The 16,149-nt window shown below is 38.6% G+C and overlaps 1 protein-coding gene across 2 annotated transcripts in view; it reads left to right on the top strand.

Annotated features, from left to right (window-relative positions):
- The window catches only part of FARSB (phenylalanyl-tRNA synthetase subunit beta), a 74,162-nt gene that overhangs the window by 44,246 nt on the left and 13,767 nt on the right, over nt 1-16,149 (top strand). The window contains exon 16 of one of the 2 annotated variants that reach the window (XM_008514379.2): nt 1,071-1,226. The exons of the other annotated variant lie outside the window; for it this stretch is intronic. Within the exon in view, the coding sequence (XP_008512601.1) occupies nt 1,071-1,226 (156 nt within the window). The remainder of the gene's footprint in view (nt 1-1,070; nt 1,227-16,149) is intronic. 2 annotated transcript variants of the gene reach the window in all.

Below are 16,149 nucleotides of genomic sequence, written 5' to 3'. Positions count from 1 at the left end.
TAAAGTCGAGGGAGATTGGCACAGATGTTAGCTCAGGGCTAATCTTCCTCACCGAAAAAAAAAAAACGAAAATTTTATAAACTGCGTTTTATAAGTTTGTCATGATTTTCAAAGTAGGATAATGTACACTAATCAAGGAAAAATTGCAAAATAAGATAAAACTTGGAAAAAGATGATCCCTGCCCAAACATAAGCTCTGTGAACATTTAGGTATATTTCTTTTCAGTCGTTTTCCTGTGCCTGGAGTTTTTTGGCTTATGGTTATATTTACATAGTTGTGATCCTCATATATTCCATTTTTTTCATGTTTTAATTGTGAAGAGTGTATATAACATATACAGTTTAAGAAGATTATAAAGCAAACACTGAGTAACCACCCAAAATAAGAAATGGAATATTGCCAGTGTCGGAAGCTTCTTGTACAAGGCCTTGCCCATCATTTCACCTTCCCGTTACCTAGAGTAATCACTGTCCTAACTTTTGTGATGGTCATTCCCTTCTTTGCTTCACAGTCTTCCAAGCTATGTATATTCATTAAACAATAGCTCTATTATGATAAATCTTCATAAAGATGCTTTTTAGCCACATAGTATTCTGATGAGTGATGGTACTGTATGTAGCCATCTTGTAGTTTAGGTTGTTTCTGGTTTTCACTGTTGGAAATAATGCTTTATGTAGGAATAATGTCTTTTTACATGAAGCCTATTTTGCATTTAGGATTATTTCCTTGGGATAGTGTTATGAATAAAAGAATATGAAGTTTTAAGGTTCTGGTATATGTTGCTAAATTGTTCACACAGAGTTTTAGCAATTCATGCCTCAAGCAAGTTTGATTGTCCCTGGGCCAGCGTTGAGGGTTTTCCATACCTCCTCCAGAGAAGAACCCCTCGGGGAATTTGATGGTTGAGAAACATCTTACCTTATCTTGCATTTCTGAGGTTGAGTGCTTTTCTATATGTTTACTCATCAGTTTTCTTTTTTGTTGACTTTGCCCAAGTTTGTGTTGGGGTAAATCAGTTTCTTAAGTAATGGTCAGTGTGGCCTTGTGACCAGTTTTTTTATCTTTTCAGATGTAGGTGCAAGAAATTACAGGCATCTCTGTGCTGTTTATTACAACAAGAATCCTGGGTTTGAGATAATCCATGGGCTACTGGACAGAATTATGCAGCTGCTTGACGTGCCTCCCGGTGAGAAGAAGGGAGGATATGTGATCAAGGCATCAGAAGGTGAGACGGATCAGCCAAATCCAGAGATGCTGACAATGTAGTGAAGAGGCCAAGCCCTATTTTTGATGACATTTTTGGGGGGAGGCAGGAGATAGAGCTTCATTTCAATTAATTGTTAGTGTTTTTTAGAAAACACTTCTTTTCCCTCCAGCATTTTAAGAAAATGCTTCTCAGAGCTCTCAGAGTGCTGCATGGTATACTTTTGTTCCAGCTGAGCGTTGGTAACCCCTAGTTATTGGCACTGTCAAGCCACCAGCGCCGTGGGGAACCCAGAAGTGCAAGGCTGGAAGCGGAGAGAACCTGAACTGGTGATTTGCACTCAGAAGCTGCCTGTCTGAAGCCTTTAAGGCAAAAGAAAAAAAAGAACCTCAAAAGTTATTCCGAAAGACTTCACATATGTCAGTTGAGTCACAGAGTTGACTGAGGAAGGGCGAGGACCCTCCTGTCTAAAGGCCCAAGTGCAGTACCTCTCTGTTGGCGAGTTTGAGGTAGGCTGGCCGGACGGCGGATACATACTGCTGCTGGGCTAGTTTCTCGTTGTCTGAGGAATCCTGGAGCTTTCTTCTCGTATCCCTGTAGCTTGATCGGAGTTTTTGTTAGGCAAGAGATCCAGAAACATCTTGAGAGAAGTATTTTACCACTTGCCGCTACATTTACCTGACAATTGTTTATAACTATATTTGGCATCTTAAATTTCTAACAGAACATTTCTTTGAAGTGTTATTTAGCAGTTATTTGTAGTGCTGTGAGGTTTGGTGGGAACATATTTTGTTTTTCCCTTAGATTTATTTTTCTTGGTCCTCAGAGATTGTTTTGGTTGTTGTTTGTTTTTGTTTTTATTTGGAGACTTCTTTGAAAATGCAGTAAGCCTGAAATATATGGGCCTTTTTAGGTTGAAGATTTACGGGGCTTCTTTTTTTAAATTACACTGAGAGATGAAATCTTGCATGCAGGGATTGTTTTCTGCCACGTCTCTCGTTAGAAATACTCCAGTGAAGACATTCGTTATGCTTAGGGACTTGTACAGTATTAGAACGGGACTTTGGAATTTCCTGGTTTGACAAGTGAAGGAACCGAGGCTGGGCCAGTTAAGTGAGTTGGGCTGGGTCACCCCTGTAGAAGCCAGGGCTCCTGCCTCCCAGGGCTCTTCCCACACGCCAAGTTGCCTGCCTTCACAGTGCCTTTACTTACTCGTCACCAGCTCCCTCCTCTGCAGCTCTGCTTTCAGGCCTGGTCGCCCAAGTTAATGGCAGCCTGAAGCTGATGTGACACGTCTCTTCACCTTTTATGCAAAGTCTTTTCGCAGCAATCTGACTTCTCAAACAGATTAACTGGATAAAACTCAGTTCCCTGAAACAGATCATGCCACGTATATTAGGTCTAATTGTTTTTCTTACTTGAAAGGTTGCAAAGAGCTGAAATGGTAAATTGGAGCATAATTTGTTAAGGATATAATACTTTTTTGTATGGAACTTTTATATTAATGATGTTTCTATAAACCATAAACTAACGTCTTCATATTATGACTCTCCTGCCTGAATAAGTCCCTTAGACATTTATTTCTCAGAAGAATCTTGAGTTCCTAGTCATGAGGCAGGCTTCAAGAAGACAAGGATAAGTAGGACACAGGCCCAGCTGTCCAGGAACCTGCAGGGGGAAAGCCCAGGACATACCCACTCTCACCAAGCTGCTAAGACGAGTGCCTTGAGAGTTCCAGAAAGGGAGACAGTGCAACTTCTTGAGGGCGTTTGGAAAAGGGTTAGTGAGTTTCTGGGCCTTTGAAGGAAGGAATAGGTGGAGACAGGAAGCAAGGCACATCACATGAGCAAAGCCAAAAAGGATGGGAAACATCGCCTAGTGCAACTTGGTTTGACTATAGGGTGAGGAAGAAGCGTGGAACTAGAGTCCTGAATGCTAGAATAAGGGCTTTTAGCTGATTAGGGATAAAATATAGGGATTAAAAATACCTGCTTCTTCCATTTTTTTTTAAGCAGGTAAGTGATCTGTACTTTAGGGGATTTAATCTGGAACAGCATATAGGTTGGGTGGCATGGAGAATAGAGGTGCAGAGAATGGTTGAAAGTTATGATAGTGTATTCTAGAGCAGTGAGAATAAGGACTTTAAATTTAATGTTAGCCATGGCTATATCAAGGAGAAGACTGAAAAAACTCTGTGAAGGTGGAAGCTCAGCATTCAGCATTTGGAAAAGTTCATGATATGTGCCACTTGGAACCTTTTATGAGACAGCAGATAGGTTTTGATCGCCTTTTTAAAAGTCAGGTTTTTATCATTCTAAACATATAATTTGAATCCTGTATGTTTTAGCACAAAACAATATAATACTTAGTACCTAATTTCCCTAATATGTAGATGTCTGTTGTTTTGGTTTGGATTGTATTTTTTTTTAAATTAGAAAATACATTCATAAACTGTACTCATTTTTGATGTGGTTGTAGATCTTTATGTTCCGTTTTTTGGGCCAGGTTATTACTATGGTTTTTTTCTTTTTCTATTGAGTTAATGATAGGTTACAATCTTGTGTGATTTCAGTTGTACATTAATGTTTGTCATTCGTGTTGTAGGTGCGCCACTTCACCCTTTGTGCCCACCCCCGACCCCACCTTTACCCTGGTAGCCACTAATCTGTTCTCTTTGTCCACATTTTTAAATTCCTCATATAAGTGGAGTCATACAGAGATTATCCTTCTCTAACTGGCTTATTTCACTTAACATAATTCCCTCAAGGTCATCCATGTTGTTGCAAATGGGATGATTTTGTTCTGTTTTGCAGCTGAGTAATATTCCATTGTATATATATACCACAACTTCTTTATCCATTCGTGTGTTGATGGGCACTTAGGTTGCTTCCATGTCTTGGCTATTGTAAATAATGCTGCAGTGAACATTGGGGTGCATAGGACTTTTGGAATTGCTGACTTCAAGCTCTTTGGATAGATACCCAGTAGTGGAATGGCTGGATCATATGGTAGTTCTATTTTTAATTTTTTGAGGAATCTCCATACTGTTTTCCATAGTGGCTGCACTAGTTTGCATTCCCACCAGCAGTGTATGAGGGTTCCATTCTCTCCACAACCTCTCCAACATTTGTTACTATTAGATTTAGATATTTTTGTCATTCTAATGGGTGTGAGGTGATATCTTAGTGTAGTTTTGATTTGCATTTCCCTGATGATCAGCGATGATGAGCATCTTTTCATCTGCCTATTGGCCATCAGTATATCTTCTTTGGAGAAATGTCTGTTCATGTCTCCAGCCCATTTTTTGATCGGGTTGATTTTTTGTTGTTGAGTTGTGAGAGTTCTTTATATATTATGGATATTAAGCCTTTGTCAGATATATGACTTGCAAATATTTTTTCCCAGTTAGTAGGTTGTTTTTTTGTTTCAATCCTGTTTTCATTTGCCTTGAAGAAGCTCTTTAGTCTGATGAAGTCCCATTTGTTTATTCTTTCTATTGTCTCCCTTCTCCAAGAAGACATGGTGTCCGAAAAGGTCCTTTTAATACTGATGTCAAAGAGTGTACTGCCTACGTTTTCTTCTAGAAGCCTTATGGTTTCAGGTCTCACCTTTAGGTCTTTGATCCATTTTGAATTTATTTTGGTGAATGGTGAAAAAGAATGGTCAATTTTCATTCTTTTACATATGGCTTTCCAGTTTTCCCAGCACCATTTGTTGAAAAGACTTTCTTTTCTCCATTGTATGCACTCTGCTCCTTTGTTGAAGATAAGTTGTCCATAGATGTGTGGTTTTATTTCTGGGCTTTCAATTCTGTTCCATTGATCTGTGCACCTGTTTTTGTACCAGTACCATGCTGTTTTGATTACTGTAGCTTTGTAGTAAGTTTTGAAGTCAGGGATTGTAATGCCTCCCATTTTGTTCTTTTTTCTCAGGATTGCTTGAGCAATTCGGGGTCTTTTGTTGCCCCATATGAATTTTAGGATTCTTTGTTCTAATTCTGTAAAGAATGTCATTGGGATTCTGATTGGGATAGCGTTGAATCTGTAAATTGCTTTAGTTAGAACGGACATTTTAACTATGTTTATTCTTCCAATCCATGTACATGGAATGTCTTTCCATCTCCTTATGTCATCTGTCATCCACTTCTCTCAGAAAGGCCTTGTAATTTTCATTATATAGGTCCTTCACTTCCTTAGTTAAATTTACCCCGAGGTATTTTATTCTTTTTGTTGCGATTGTGAATGGTATTGTGTTCTTGAGTTCTTTTTCTGTTAGTTCGTTGTTAGAATATAGAAATGCTACTGATTTATGCACATTGATTTTATACCCTGCAACTTTGCTGTAGTTGTTGATTACTTCTAAGAGTTTTCCAATGGATTCTTTGGGGTTTTCTATAAATAAGATCATGTCATCTGCAAACACTGAGAGTTTCACTTCTTCCCTCCCTATTCGGATTCCTTTTATTCCTTTATCTTGCCTGATTGCTCTGGCCAGGACCTCCAGTACTATGTTAAATAAGAATGGTGATAGAGGGCATCCTTGTCTCATTCCTGTTTTCAGGGGGATGGCACTCAGTTTTTGCCCATTGAGTATGATGTTGGCTGTGGGCTTGTCATATATGGCCTTTATTATGTTGAGGTAGTTCCCTTCTATGCCCATTTTGTTCAGAGTTTTTATCATAAATGGCTGTTAGATCTTGTCAAATGCTTTCTCTGCATCTATTGAGATGATCATGTGGTTTTTATTCCTCAGTTTGTTGATGTGGTGTATCACGTTGATTGATTTGCGGATGTTGAACCATCCCTGTGTCCCTGGTATGAATCCCACTTGATCATGATGTATGATCCTTTTGATGAATTGCTGAATTCTGGTGGCCAAAATTTTGTTTAGAGTTTTTGCATGTATGTTCGTCAGTGATGTTGGCCTGTAGTTCTCTATTTTCGTGGCATCCTTGTCTGGCTTTGGTATCAGCGTGATGTTGGCCTCATAGAATGTGTTAGGAAGTGTTCCATCCTCCCTAATTTTTTGGAATAGCTTGAAAAGGATAGGTGTTAAACCCTCTCTGAAAGTTTGGTAGAATTCCCCAGGGAAGCCATCTGGTCCTGGGGTTTTATTCTTTGGGATGTTTTTGATTGCTGTTTCAATCTCTTTCCTTGTGATTGGTCTGTTCAGATTGTCTGCTTCTTCTTGAGTGAGCTTTGGGAGATTGTAAGAGTCCAAGAATTTATCCATTTCCTCTAGGTTATCCATTCTGTTAGCATAGAGTTTTTCGTAGTATTCTCTTATAATCCATTGTATTTCTGCAGAGTCTGTTGTTATTTCTCCTCGTTCATTTCTGATTTTGTTTATTTGAGCTTTCTCTCTTTTTTTCTTTGTAAGTCTGGCTAGGGGTTTGTCAATTTTATTTATCTTCTCAAAGAACCAGCTCTTTGTTTCATTGATCCTTTCTACTGCCTTTTTCGTTTCAATAGTATTTATTTCTGCTCTGATTTTTATTATTTCTCTCCTTCTGCTGACTTTGGGCTTTATTTGTTCTTCTTTCTCTAGTTCAGTTAGGTGTAGTTTAAGATTGCTTATTTGGATTTTTCTTGTTTGTTAAGATGTGCCTGTATTGCGATGAATTTTCCTCTTAATACAGCTTTTGCTGTATCCCATATGAGTTGGTATGGCGTGTTATCATTTTCATTAGTTTCCAGGTATTTTTTGATTTCTTCTTTAATTTCTTCAATGATCCATTGCTTGTTCAGTAGTGTGTTGTTTAGTCTCCACATCTTTGTGCCTTTCTCAACTTTTTTCTTGTAATTAATTTCTAGCCTTATAGCATTATGATCAGAGATTATTTCAATTTTTTTAAATTTGTAGAGGCTTGCCTTGTTTCCCAACATATGGTCTATCCTTGAGAATGTTCCATGTGCACTTGAGAAGAATGTGTATTCTGCTTTTTTAGGGTGAAGTGATCTATATATGTCTGTTAAGTCCAATTGTTTTAGTTTTTTGTTTAGCTCCACTATTTCTTTGTTGATTTTCTGTCTGGATGAGCTGTCCATTGATGTGAGTGGGGTGTTGAGGTCCCCTACTATTATTGTATTGTTTTTAACATCTTCCTTTAGGTCTGTTAATAGTTGCTTTATGAACCTTGGTGCTCCTATGTTGGGTGCATAGATATTTATAAGCGTTATTTCTTCTTCATGAAGTGTCCCTTTGATCATTATATATTGTCCCTGTGTGTCTCTCTTTACCTGTCTTATTTTGAAATCCACTTTGTCTGATATAAATTGCAACACCTGCTTTTTTTTCCTTGCTATTAGCTTGAAGTATGGTCCTCCACCCCTTCACTCTGAGCCTGTGTTTGTCCTTGGGGCTGAGGTGTGTTTCCTGGAGGCAACAAATTGTTGGATCTTGTTCTTTAATCCATTTTGCCACTCTGTGTCTTTTTATTGGAGAGTTCAATCCGTTTACATTGAGAGTGATTATTGATGCATGTGGACTTAAAGCTGTCAATCTGTTGCTCATTATCTGGCTTTCCTGCTTTTCTCTTCCTGTGTGCTTTATCCTACCCATTTGATACTGCAATTTCTTATGCTGGGTTTCTTAGATTTTTGCTTATTTATGTTTTGTGTTTCTGTTCTGTTGTTTAGTTTAGTGTCTACCCTGAAGTTTGCATTTAGAATCTCGTGTATAATATAGTCTGTTCTCTGGTGGTCTCTTACTTATTTGGCCTAGGCTAATTTAGTCCCTTTGCTCTTCCCCTCCTAAATTATTATTTTCACTTGTTCCAACTTGTGTTATGAGTTTGTAGTTAGAGTGATAAGATCGTCTTTGCTTTGGTAGTTTCCTTACCTTTATCCTAATGCTATAGTTGAATATTTGCTATCCCATTCTGTTTCTATTTATCTGTCTCCCTACTCTGTGGTTTGTGACCCCTTTCTCCCTTTTTTCTTTTTTCAGGTATGAGAGCCTTCTTGAGGATTTCTTGTAGTGGAGGACTTTTGGTTACAAAGTCCGTTAGCTTTTGTTTGTCTGGAAAAGATTTAATTTCTCCCTCATATCTGAAGGATATTCTTGCTGGATAGAGTATTCTTGGCTGAAGATTTTTATCTTTTAAAGCTTTGAATATGTCATTCCATTCTCTCCTAGCTTGTAAGGTTTCTGCAGAGAAATCCCCTAAAAGTCTGATAGGGGCTCCCTTGTAGGTAATTCTCTTATTTCGTGTAGCCCTGAGTATTCTTTCTTTGTCATTCCTTTTTGCCAATTTTACTACTATATGCCTTGCAGTAGGTCTTTTTACATTGACAAATCTAGGAGATCTGAAAGCTTCCTCTACACACATTTCTCCCTCAATCCCTAGATTTGGGAAGTTCTCTTCTATAATTTCATTAAGCACACTTTCTGCTCCATTTTCCTTTTCTGTGTTCTCGGGAATTCCTATGATCCTTAAATTCTTTCTCCTCATTGAATCTGCTATCTCTCTGATACTTTCCTCATTCCTTTTAATCCTTAGTTCTCTTTCTTCCTCTGTCTGGAGCCATTCAGCCTGTCTATCTTTGATTATGCTAATTTGCTCTTCTATGGAGTCTACCCGGGCATTCAGGGAATCTGTATTCTGTTTTATCTGGTCCATTGTGTTTTTCATCTCTAGTAATCCTGTTTGATTCTTCTTTATAATTTCAATCTCTTTTGTGAAGTAACTCCAGAACTCGGCTTGTTTCTCTATCTTTCTCTCTACCTCATTGAGTTTTTTGATTATAGCTGCTCTGAACTCATTTTCATTTAGTTTACCTAATTCCAAGTCCTCAGGACTTAATTCTGTGTTTTTATTGTTTTCCTTCTGGTCTGGGGCTTTTATAAATTGCTGGATGGTAGAGGAGTGGTTTTTTCTCACGGTGATAGAATTCGGTTGCAGTTACCGGCTGTCGCCACTAGATGGGGGTCGAGAGCCACGTGTTCTGAGCTCTCTGCCTTTGGGCAAGATGGCGGCACCCAGTGCACTTTGCCGGGGCGGGGGTGGGGGTGGTTTCTCTGGAGCACCGATCTTGATTCGATCAGTTCTGTTTTCTGATCTCCTGCCCTGCGTTTATGGGGTCCCCGCGCACAGAAGCTTTCCCCCATCAGCCGGTTTCCACTGTACCAGCGGCAGGAGTCCTAGACGATCCCCTGGTCGTGCGGCCCCTCCACCGCTCGTTCCCGGACCCGCACGGCAATCCCAGTTTCTAGGGGATGGAGCGATGTTCTCTCTTACCCGGTTCCAGCTGCTGCGAGGCGGGCAGTAGGGGCTCCGTCTTCTGTCTTTTGATACTGTAGGTCTCTGAGTCCTGGCATTAGGTTCATTAGCTGAAATTCAGGTGGTTTTTTTTTTTTTTTTAATCCTTTGTTGTACTTTGGAGGGGAGAGAGTCCTGGGTCAGCTCACCCCGCCATTTTGCTCTGTTACTATGGTTTTTGATTTAGTGTGAGGACATAGTCAGTCTTGTGTTTTCTTTTGAATTTACTTTGGCTCTCATAATAGAATATTGTAATGTTTTAAAGTTTTTACATCTATAAAATGTGCTAGATTTATGAATTTGAGAAGCTTTTGTACAACTTCTTTATACATATGGGTGGTTTGGATCAGTACATATTGCTATATATCTAACTGGCTTTCTTTGAAAAAGAGTATTTACTTTCACTGCCCCATCACCAGCATTGGCCACATCTTTTTCCTCAGGATGCTTTCTATAAGAGCCATCAAGCCAAAAAGAATTAGTGTCATTATAAATAATAGTTCCTCATTTCTCATAGGGATTTCTAAGTCTGTTTTGATTATCTAATGACAAATACGATTATCCTTTTTTTTATGGTTAAAGAAATCAAAACTTAAAGTGGCTTGTCAAAATAAGTCAATATCAAAGCTGGTCTTAGTTCTTCATCTGAAATTTCCTATATATATTTGAATTTCACATATATAATATATATATCCATATTCCTAAGTAAATCTGTAAACACAGGAATTTGGTTGCTGGGGTGTGTTTAGCTACATCATTTCCTCAGATTTATTGTTATTTTGCATATAGCTTTTTCTGCTAAAAAAAAAAGGTCTTCAGAGTTTCAAAAAGTAGAGTGAAAACAGATTAAGAACTACCGTTTCCTGCCATTCTTGATTACTCACTTGTCTTCTGTTACTCTGGCATATGGTTTACCTTTCAATAATTAAAAGTCCCTGGTGGCTTCGCAGTTATAATTGAGCTCAGTCTGCTCATCAGAGATTCCTGCTAATGTCAGGTCATTGGCAGTTATGCCTGACTTCTCTGTCCTTTCTAATGGACACCACCGCCTTCCTTTTGCACTGCTTTGTGTCGAGTTAGATGAATGGAACGGAGCTTGATTCCCCTTTGAGCAACTTGGGCCTGTCCATTGTAAGAGAAATCTGGAAACTCACTTGATTGATCATCACACTGATCCAAGGAATTCTGTTGACATAGGCGTGTCACATTTCTTCTTGTGCGGCAGCAGCCCTCTGCAGCATGTGGAGTCTGCAGAAGCACTGCTCGGGCCCCTGGCTGTAGCCAGAGTGAGAAGCCATGTGGCTTAATCTTCCATAGTGTTCATTTGCCGGGCACCCTTGCAATGAAGACCATAAGGTGAGATAGAATGTTGAGTTGCTGATAGAAGAAAATCAGCTGTTGAGTAGGAAAAAAGGAAAAAAGAACCTTTAACTTTTTAGCAGACTGTGGAGCATTCTGAGAGTTTCCAAAGGGTTCGACTCAGAATATTTTAGTAGGATTTGATCAGATTATTACAGCATATGTATATGCTTTTCTTCAGGCTTCTTCCCCTTTGTTTTTGTGGTTTGTTGCAAACTAAATTATGTATGTTAAAATGCATTTATCTTTTTCAAAAACCACTTCTGGGCACAGAAAATTCTCAACATTTTTGTGTTTAGAACAGTTATGTGGTTCCTGGGCAAAAATAATTTCTTGTAGAAGGTAGTGGCTTTGTGTGTGATTGGCTGCCTTGACTTGAGCGTAGATTTTTTCCCCTTTAATTTACTCATTTCAGTTTCATTTACAGTTCTACAGAAAACTTCAGTTTAACTTGAGACAAGATCCCTGAGAGAGAGACACAAGTTTTAGAACTTTTAGTTTTGGCAATTCCAGTTGTCATGCTGCTCAGAATTCATTTTGTGAAATGAAAAATAATCTTGTAAATAATATGCACATTTAATCCTGTACCATATGTACCCATAGTGGTAGTTTAGCTACCTTCTGTTACAGTAACACCTAATGATCCTTGACTTGACCTGTAGGTCATGACCTTTTTCCTCTTACAGGACACCTGTGAAAGATTTCAGATGCTAAAAAATACGGGTGAAATTATGATGTTTCTCTGGTCTTCAAACTGCTTTTTAGTGTAATATGAGCTTGGAAATATATGAGAAGAATATATGTTGAACATCTTGTTGAAGTAAGGGTGTTCCCTTTATGCTTTGATTTACACAAAACATTCTGGATTAGAATAAAGGTGGGCTGGATGGTGTGTCTACATTTAGTTATCTTCAACAAAGGCATTATTCTGTTAAAGGCATCAAGTTTAAAAGAAAAAATATTTGGAAGTTTTTAACCTTCCTAACCTTATTACTCTAGAAAAAACAGTCTTTATTCCTCTGCTTGTCTACTTTTTTGTGTTAGAGGCAAGCTTTCAAATACTACAATTTTTGTTGCTTTCTTTGAAGGGATTAAAAGACTGAAAACTGTTTTAAATACATCAGCAGTCACCACCATGCTGTCAAAGCAGCGCTGTGACAGGGGCGGCAGTGTTTAGGAAAGTTCCAGCACGTTCACGCAGCCTGTATTGTTCTTGAGCGTGTTTATTTCGTTGCCTCTCTCTATATGTACAAGACAGCGTTCTCTCCACTCATGTTCACATCACTGTCTTTTTTTGGTATGTTCTGGTACTTACTTGACATTTTGGTACTGAGCAGAGTGCTCCATGCCTCCATTCCTACTCAAATGACTCGGTCAGTGCAGTTTCCCAGGTGATAGCTATTGTTGTAATACAGTGTTTCTCAACCTTCTTTTTATCTCCCCTCTAAGCAACTTTTGTAGACTTTTTTCTCCTAATTGTCCCTTCATGAAGTTTTACCACCTCAGATATACTACATATTTATTATGTACTGTATGTATAGCTGTGCTTTATACATAAAAAGAATGGCTATAAACCTTTTTAAAACTCAATTCAGGGTTGAGAATAACTAAAAAATTTTAAGTTAAAAGTTAAATAAAAACTATTAACATTTAACTTTATATCTGCTGAATAACTTTTAATGTTATTTATTTACTTATATAAATTGTGTATCAAATTCTGTATGCAAGTTAGCAATTAAATAATGACTGTAACCAAAAATTTTAAAAATTATTCAAAACTTTTTTCCTGCAAAAGTAAAATAATTGAAAAATTAATTTAATTTCTTAAAAATCATTTTTATTGAATTTAGCTTTTCCTCGATAACAGAAAATAACTTTTAACTGCCTGGTAGTCCCATATTGTCGGTGTTTTCTTTTCAGCGCTTGATGTAATTAACGATGTGTTGAGTAAGTGTTTGAATTAGGGAGTGTTTTTATTTAATTCTCAAAGCCTGAGCCACACACAGAAGCTCTCAGGATCAAACATAAACAACACCCACAAGGCAGCCCTGGGGCACGTGCAGGTCACCTCTCAACATGACTTCGCCATTGCTAGAAAGTCTCCCAGTCACAGGATCGCAGCCATCGATTGCCCTGGTGGTGTAGCGCTGATCTTGTATATTGCATACATTTGCTGTTTTCCGTTTCCGTGCTGCTCCCGTGATGCCCCAGACAGCCCAGTGAGAGGAACTGAGTCCTAAGCAGTAAGATCTTGTCAAGTAGAGTTCAGCTCTGCGGGGCTACAAACCATTGTAACCTGTAAGATTTTTCATACGTGCCTCCTCGCCCCCGAGAGCCAGTTTACTGTTGAGAACGCGTGCTGTAACTTTATGCGTACTTTGGAGTTAAGTTCAACTCTGTGTGCTGGACAAAAGAAGAGAGAGAAAGCTATCTTCATTTACTACCTACTCTTTTTTTTCTGCTTCCAAACTAGACCTTGGCTGCCACTATTCTATAGAAAAGGCCATGGCCCAAATGCAAAGAGAGGCAAAAGTTCATGTGTAGCTGGTTTCAAGGTCTCAGATCCTGAAAGGTCAGAGGATTTTGGTATGATTTGCACTGCTCAGTTTGATCTTCCATATGTGAGACGGTTTTGCTTTCCGTAGGTGGTAGCAGTTTTACACTTTGGTCCAACTCGGGCAGCCCCCTGGTGTGGGCACGTTGGTGAGGAACGGCTGTCCTGTCGGCTCCTGGAGGACGATGTGCTCTGCCGGACCAGACACCAGCCCTCCCACTGGCCAGTCCAGCCGTAATCCAGAGGGCTAAAAGGATGGATGGACGGAGGGACATGGAATAGATCCCTAGGCAGTGCTGGTAAACGGAGCAGTGCTGTGCACGTGGCCGCTCAGAGTAAAGGCCGCCTTTCCCTGGAGCACTTACTCTGACGTGAGGGAGAGAGAAACTGTCTTGTTTAAGCCATTAATTTTTGGGGTTTTCTTTCTCAAAGATGAAACCAGTCCTAACTTCTAAGTTATAGTTTCATTTCTTCCTGCCTGAATTCCTTTGCAGTATTAGAATGCTACCCAGCTCTAAGGCAGTGAATCAAGTTTTAAACTAACTTCTAAGTTATTTTCAAATTAACTCTTAGGAAAATCATTCTCATGTATTTTCTCTTTCTCTTTCTCTGAACTGTTGTATCCCTTTGCTTTTGACCTTTGAACACAGTTTAGACGGCTTGCTCTCATGTCCAATACGCAGTGGTTTTTTTCCAGCCACCTTCGCGTGTGTTGGCTTCATGGATACACTTGTATCTTGTTGCCTTTAAGGGTACTGTTGCTAACCACTGGCATTTGTTTCCAGTTTGCATTTTTACAGCTGATGAAGACATTGGCCACTCCCAGGGAATACGTTTTAGAGGTCTGGCTTTTAAAATGTCTTCTGGGCTCCCATAAAACAAACAAACAAAAACCTATTTGTATGTATGCTTCCAAGTAAGATTTGAACAAAAGTTCCTCTGTTCAAAAAAAAAAAAGTTTGAAACCCACCCTTAGAGAGAATCAGGAAGGTGATGGATGCTGTAGTGACGATGGTTACATTAGAGCTCACTCGTCTCTCTCCAGCTTTCACTTGCGTTGCTTTTAGGCATCACGGTTGAGCATCTGCGATTCTAGCACTGCCGAGTCAGCGTATCACGGAGTGGTGCGTTTTGAGTGGGCTGAGTGGCTGCTCTCTGTCCAGCTGCCCGTCCATCAGCACTCAGATTTCAGAGTTTGGGTGGTCTCTAGTTCCTCTTGCTGGGGAGCACCAGGTACTTAACAGCATCTTATACTTCTGGTTCCTGGAAAATTAGGAGTAATTATTTGTCATTAACACTGACTTAAGAGGGAAAATCTGATAAAACATTGATGATTCAGCTCATATTTCTTAAGTTCTCTTTGGTAATTTGAAGAAGAGTTAATGATATAAGTTAATATGATATGACAGTGATTTTTTTTATTTTTTAGTCTGTCCTTTATGTTCTTAAAATTCTTCAACACAATTAGTCATTTAAAATAATGTATGATATCTAATACTTTGTCAGGGTAAGATTAACAAAATGAAATAAATGTAGGGTGTTGCATTTCCAGAAGTAGTGAGAAATATAGTGATAGAGAAAAAAATATATGTTTGCATGTGTTTAGATAGATAGATGGATAGATCTTAGGGAAGGAAACAACTTCCCTTATCCATTGGAGTGGCCTTAAAAAGAATCAGTTCTTAAGAGAATAATTGGGAGTAATTTAAAACAGATAACTGCTCTCATTTCCTTTGAAGTAGATGTGTTTAAGCAAATAAGTTTATTGAATTTACCTGTCTGCAAAATGTCCTTTTTCCCTGTGACGTACTCACGTTTAGTATTTCCTTTTCTTTCAAGGTGTAGGACTAGGGCAATAATTTTTAGCCTTTTCTTTTTGAGAATTGAGTGGAAGAAACTTATAACTTAAACCCCATTTTGTTAATTTTTTAAAATTTTGAAACAGTCACAAGCTTGTTAAAAAAATGCAAGTGCAGTACAAAGAACTTTTTCCTGAACTGTTTGAGTGTAAATTGCCAATCGTCCCATTATGCCTGAATAATTTGGTGTTTCCTACAAACAAGGACATTGTCCTACCTAACCACGATATGATCATCAAAACCAGGAAACTATCATTCATATTAATCTTAACCCCCATCTAATCCTTATACCTAATGCAAGTTTTATCAGTTATTCTTTATATCAGAGAATCACTTGTTGCCTTTATCTGTCATGTCTCAGTAGTCTCCTTCTGGAGAGTTCTAGAATAATCTTTCCTTGATTTTTATGACATTGACACCTTTGAAGGTGACAGGCCAGTTATTTTGTAGTGCGTCACTCAGTTTTGGGTTGTCTGATGTTTCCTTACTATTAGATTCAGATTAGGCATCTGTGGAGGATTGTTAGAGAAGAAATGCTGTCTTAGTGCATCCTATCAAGTGGCACACAATTTCCATGTGCCTCCTAACTGATAGTTCACTTTAATCACTAGATTAAAGTGGTATCTACTGGGCTTCTTTACTGTAAAGATATTCCTTTCTCCATTATAATTAATAAACATTTTGTGGGGAAGAACTTTGAAATTATGTAAATGTTCCTTTCCTAATGAGTATTTATTGATTGATATTAGTATGGACTCATCATTTCCTGTTTTATTCAAAGTATTTTTTTTGGTGAGGAAGACTGGCCCTGTGGTAACATCTGGTGTCAGTCTTCCTCTATTTTTTCTATGTGGCATGTCGCCACAGCATGGCTTGATGAGTTGTGTATAGGTCCGCACCCAGGATCCGAAC

The sequence above is a fragment of the Equus przewalskii genome, chromosome 5, assembly GCF_037783145.1.
Source record: "Equus przewalskii isolate Varuska chromosome 5, EquPr2, whole genome shotgun sequence".
NCBI lineage: Eukaryota > Metazoa > Chordata > Mammalia > Perissodactyla > Equidae > Equus > Equus przewalskii.
Note: the sequence above shows the minus strand (reverse complement) of the source record. Positions and strands in the feature narration are given on the sequence as shown.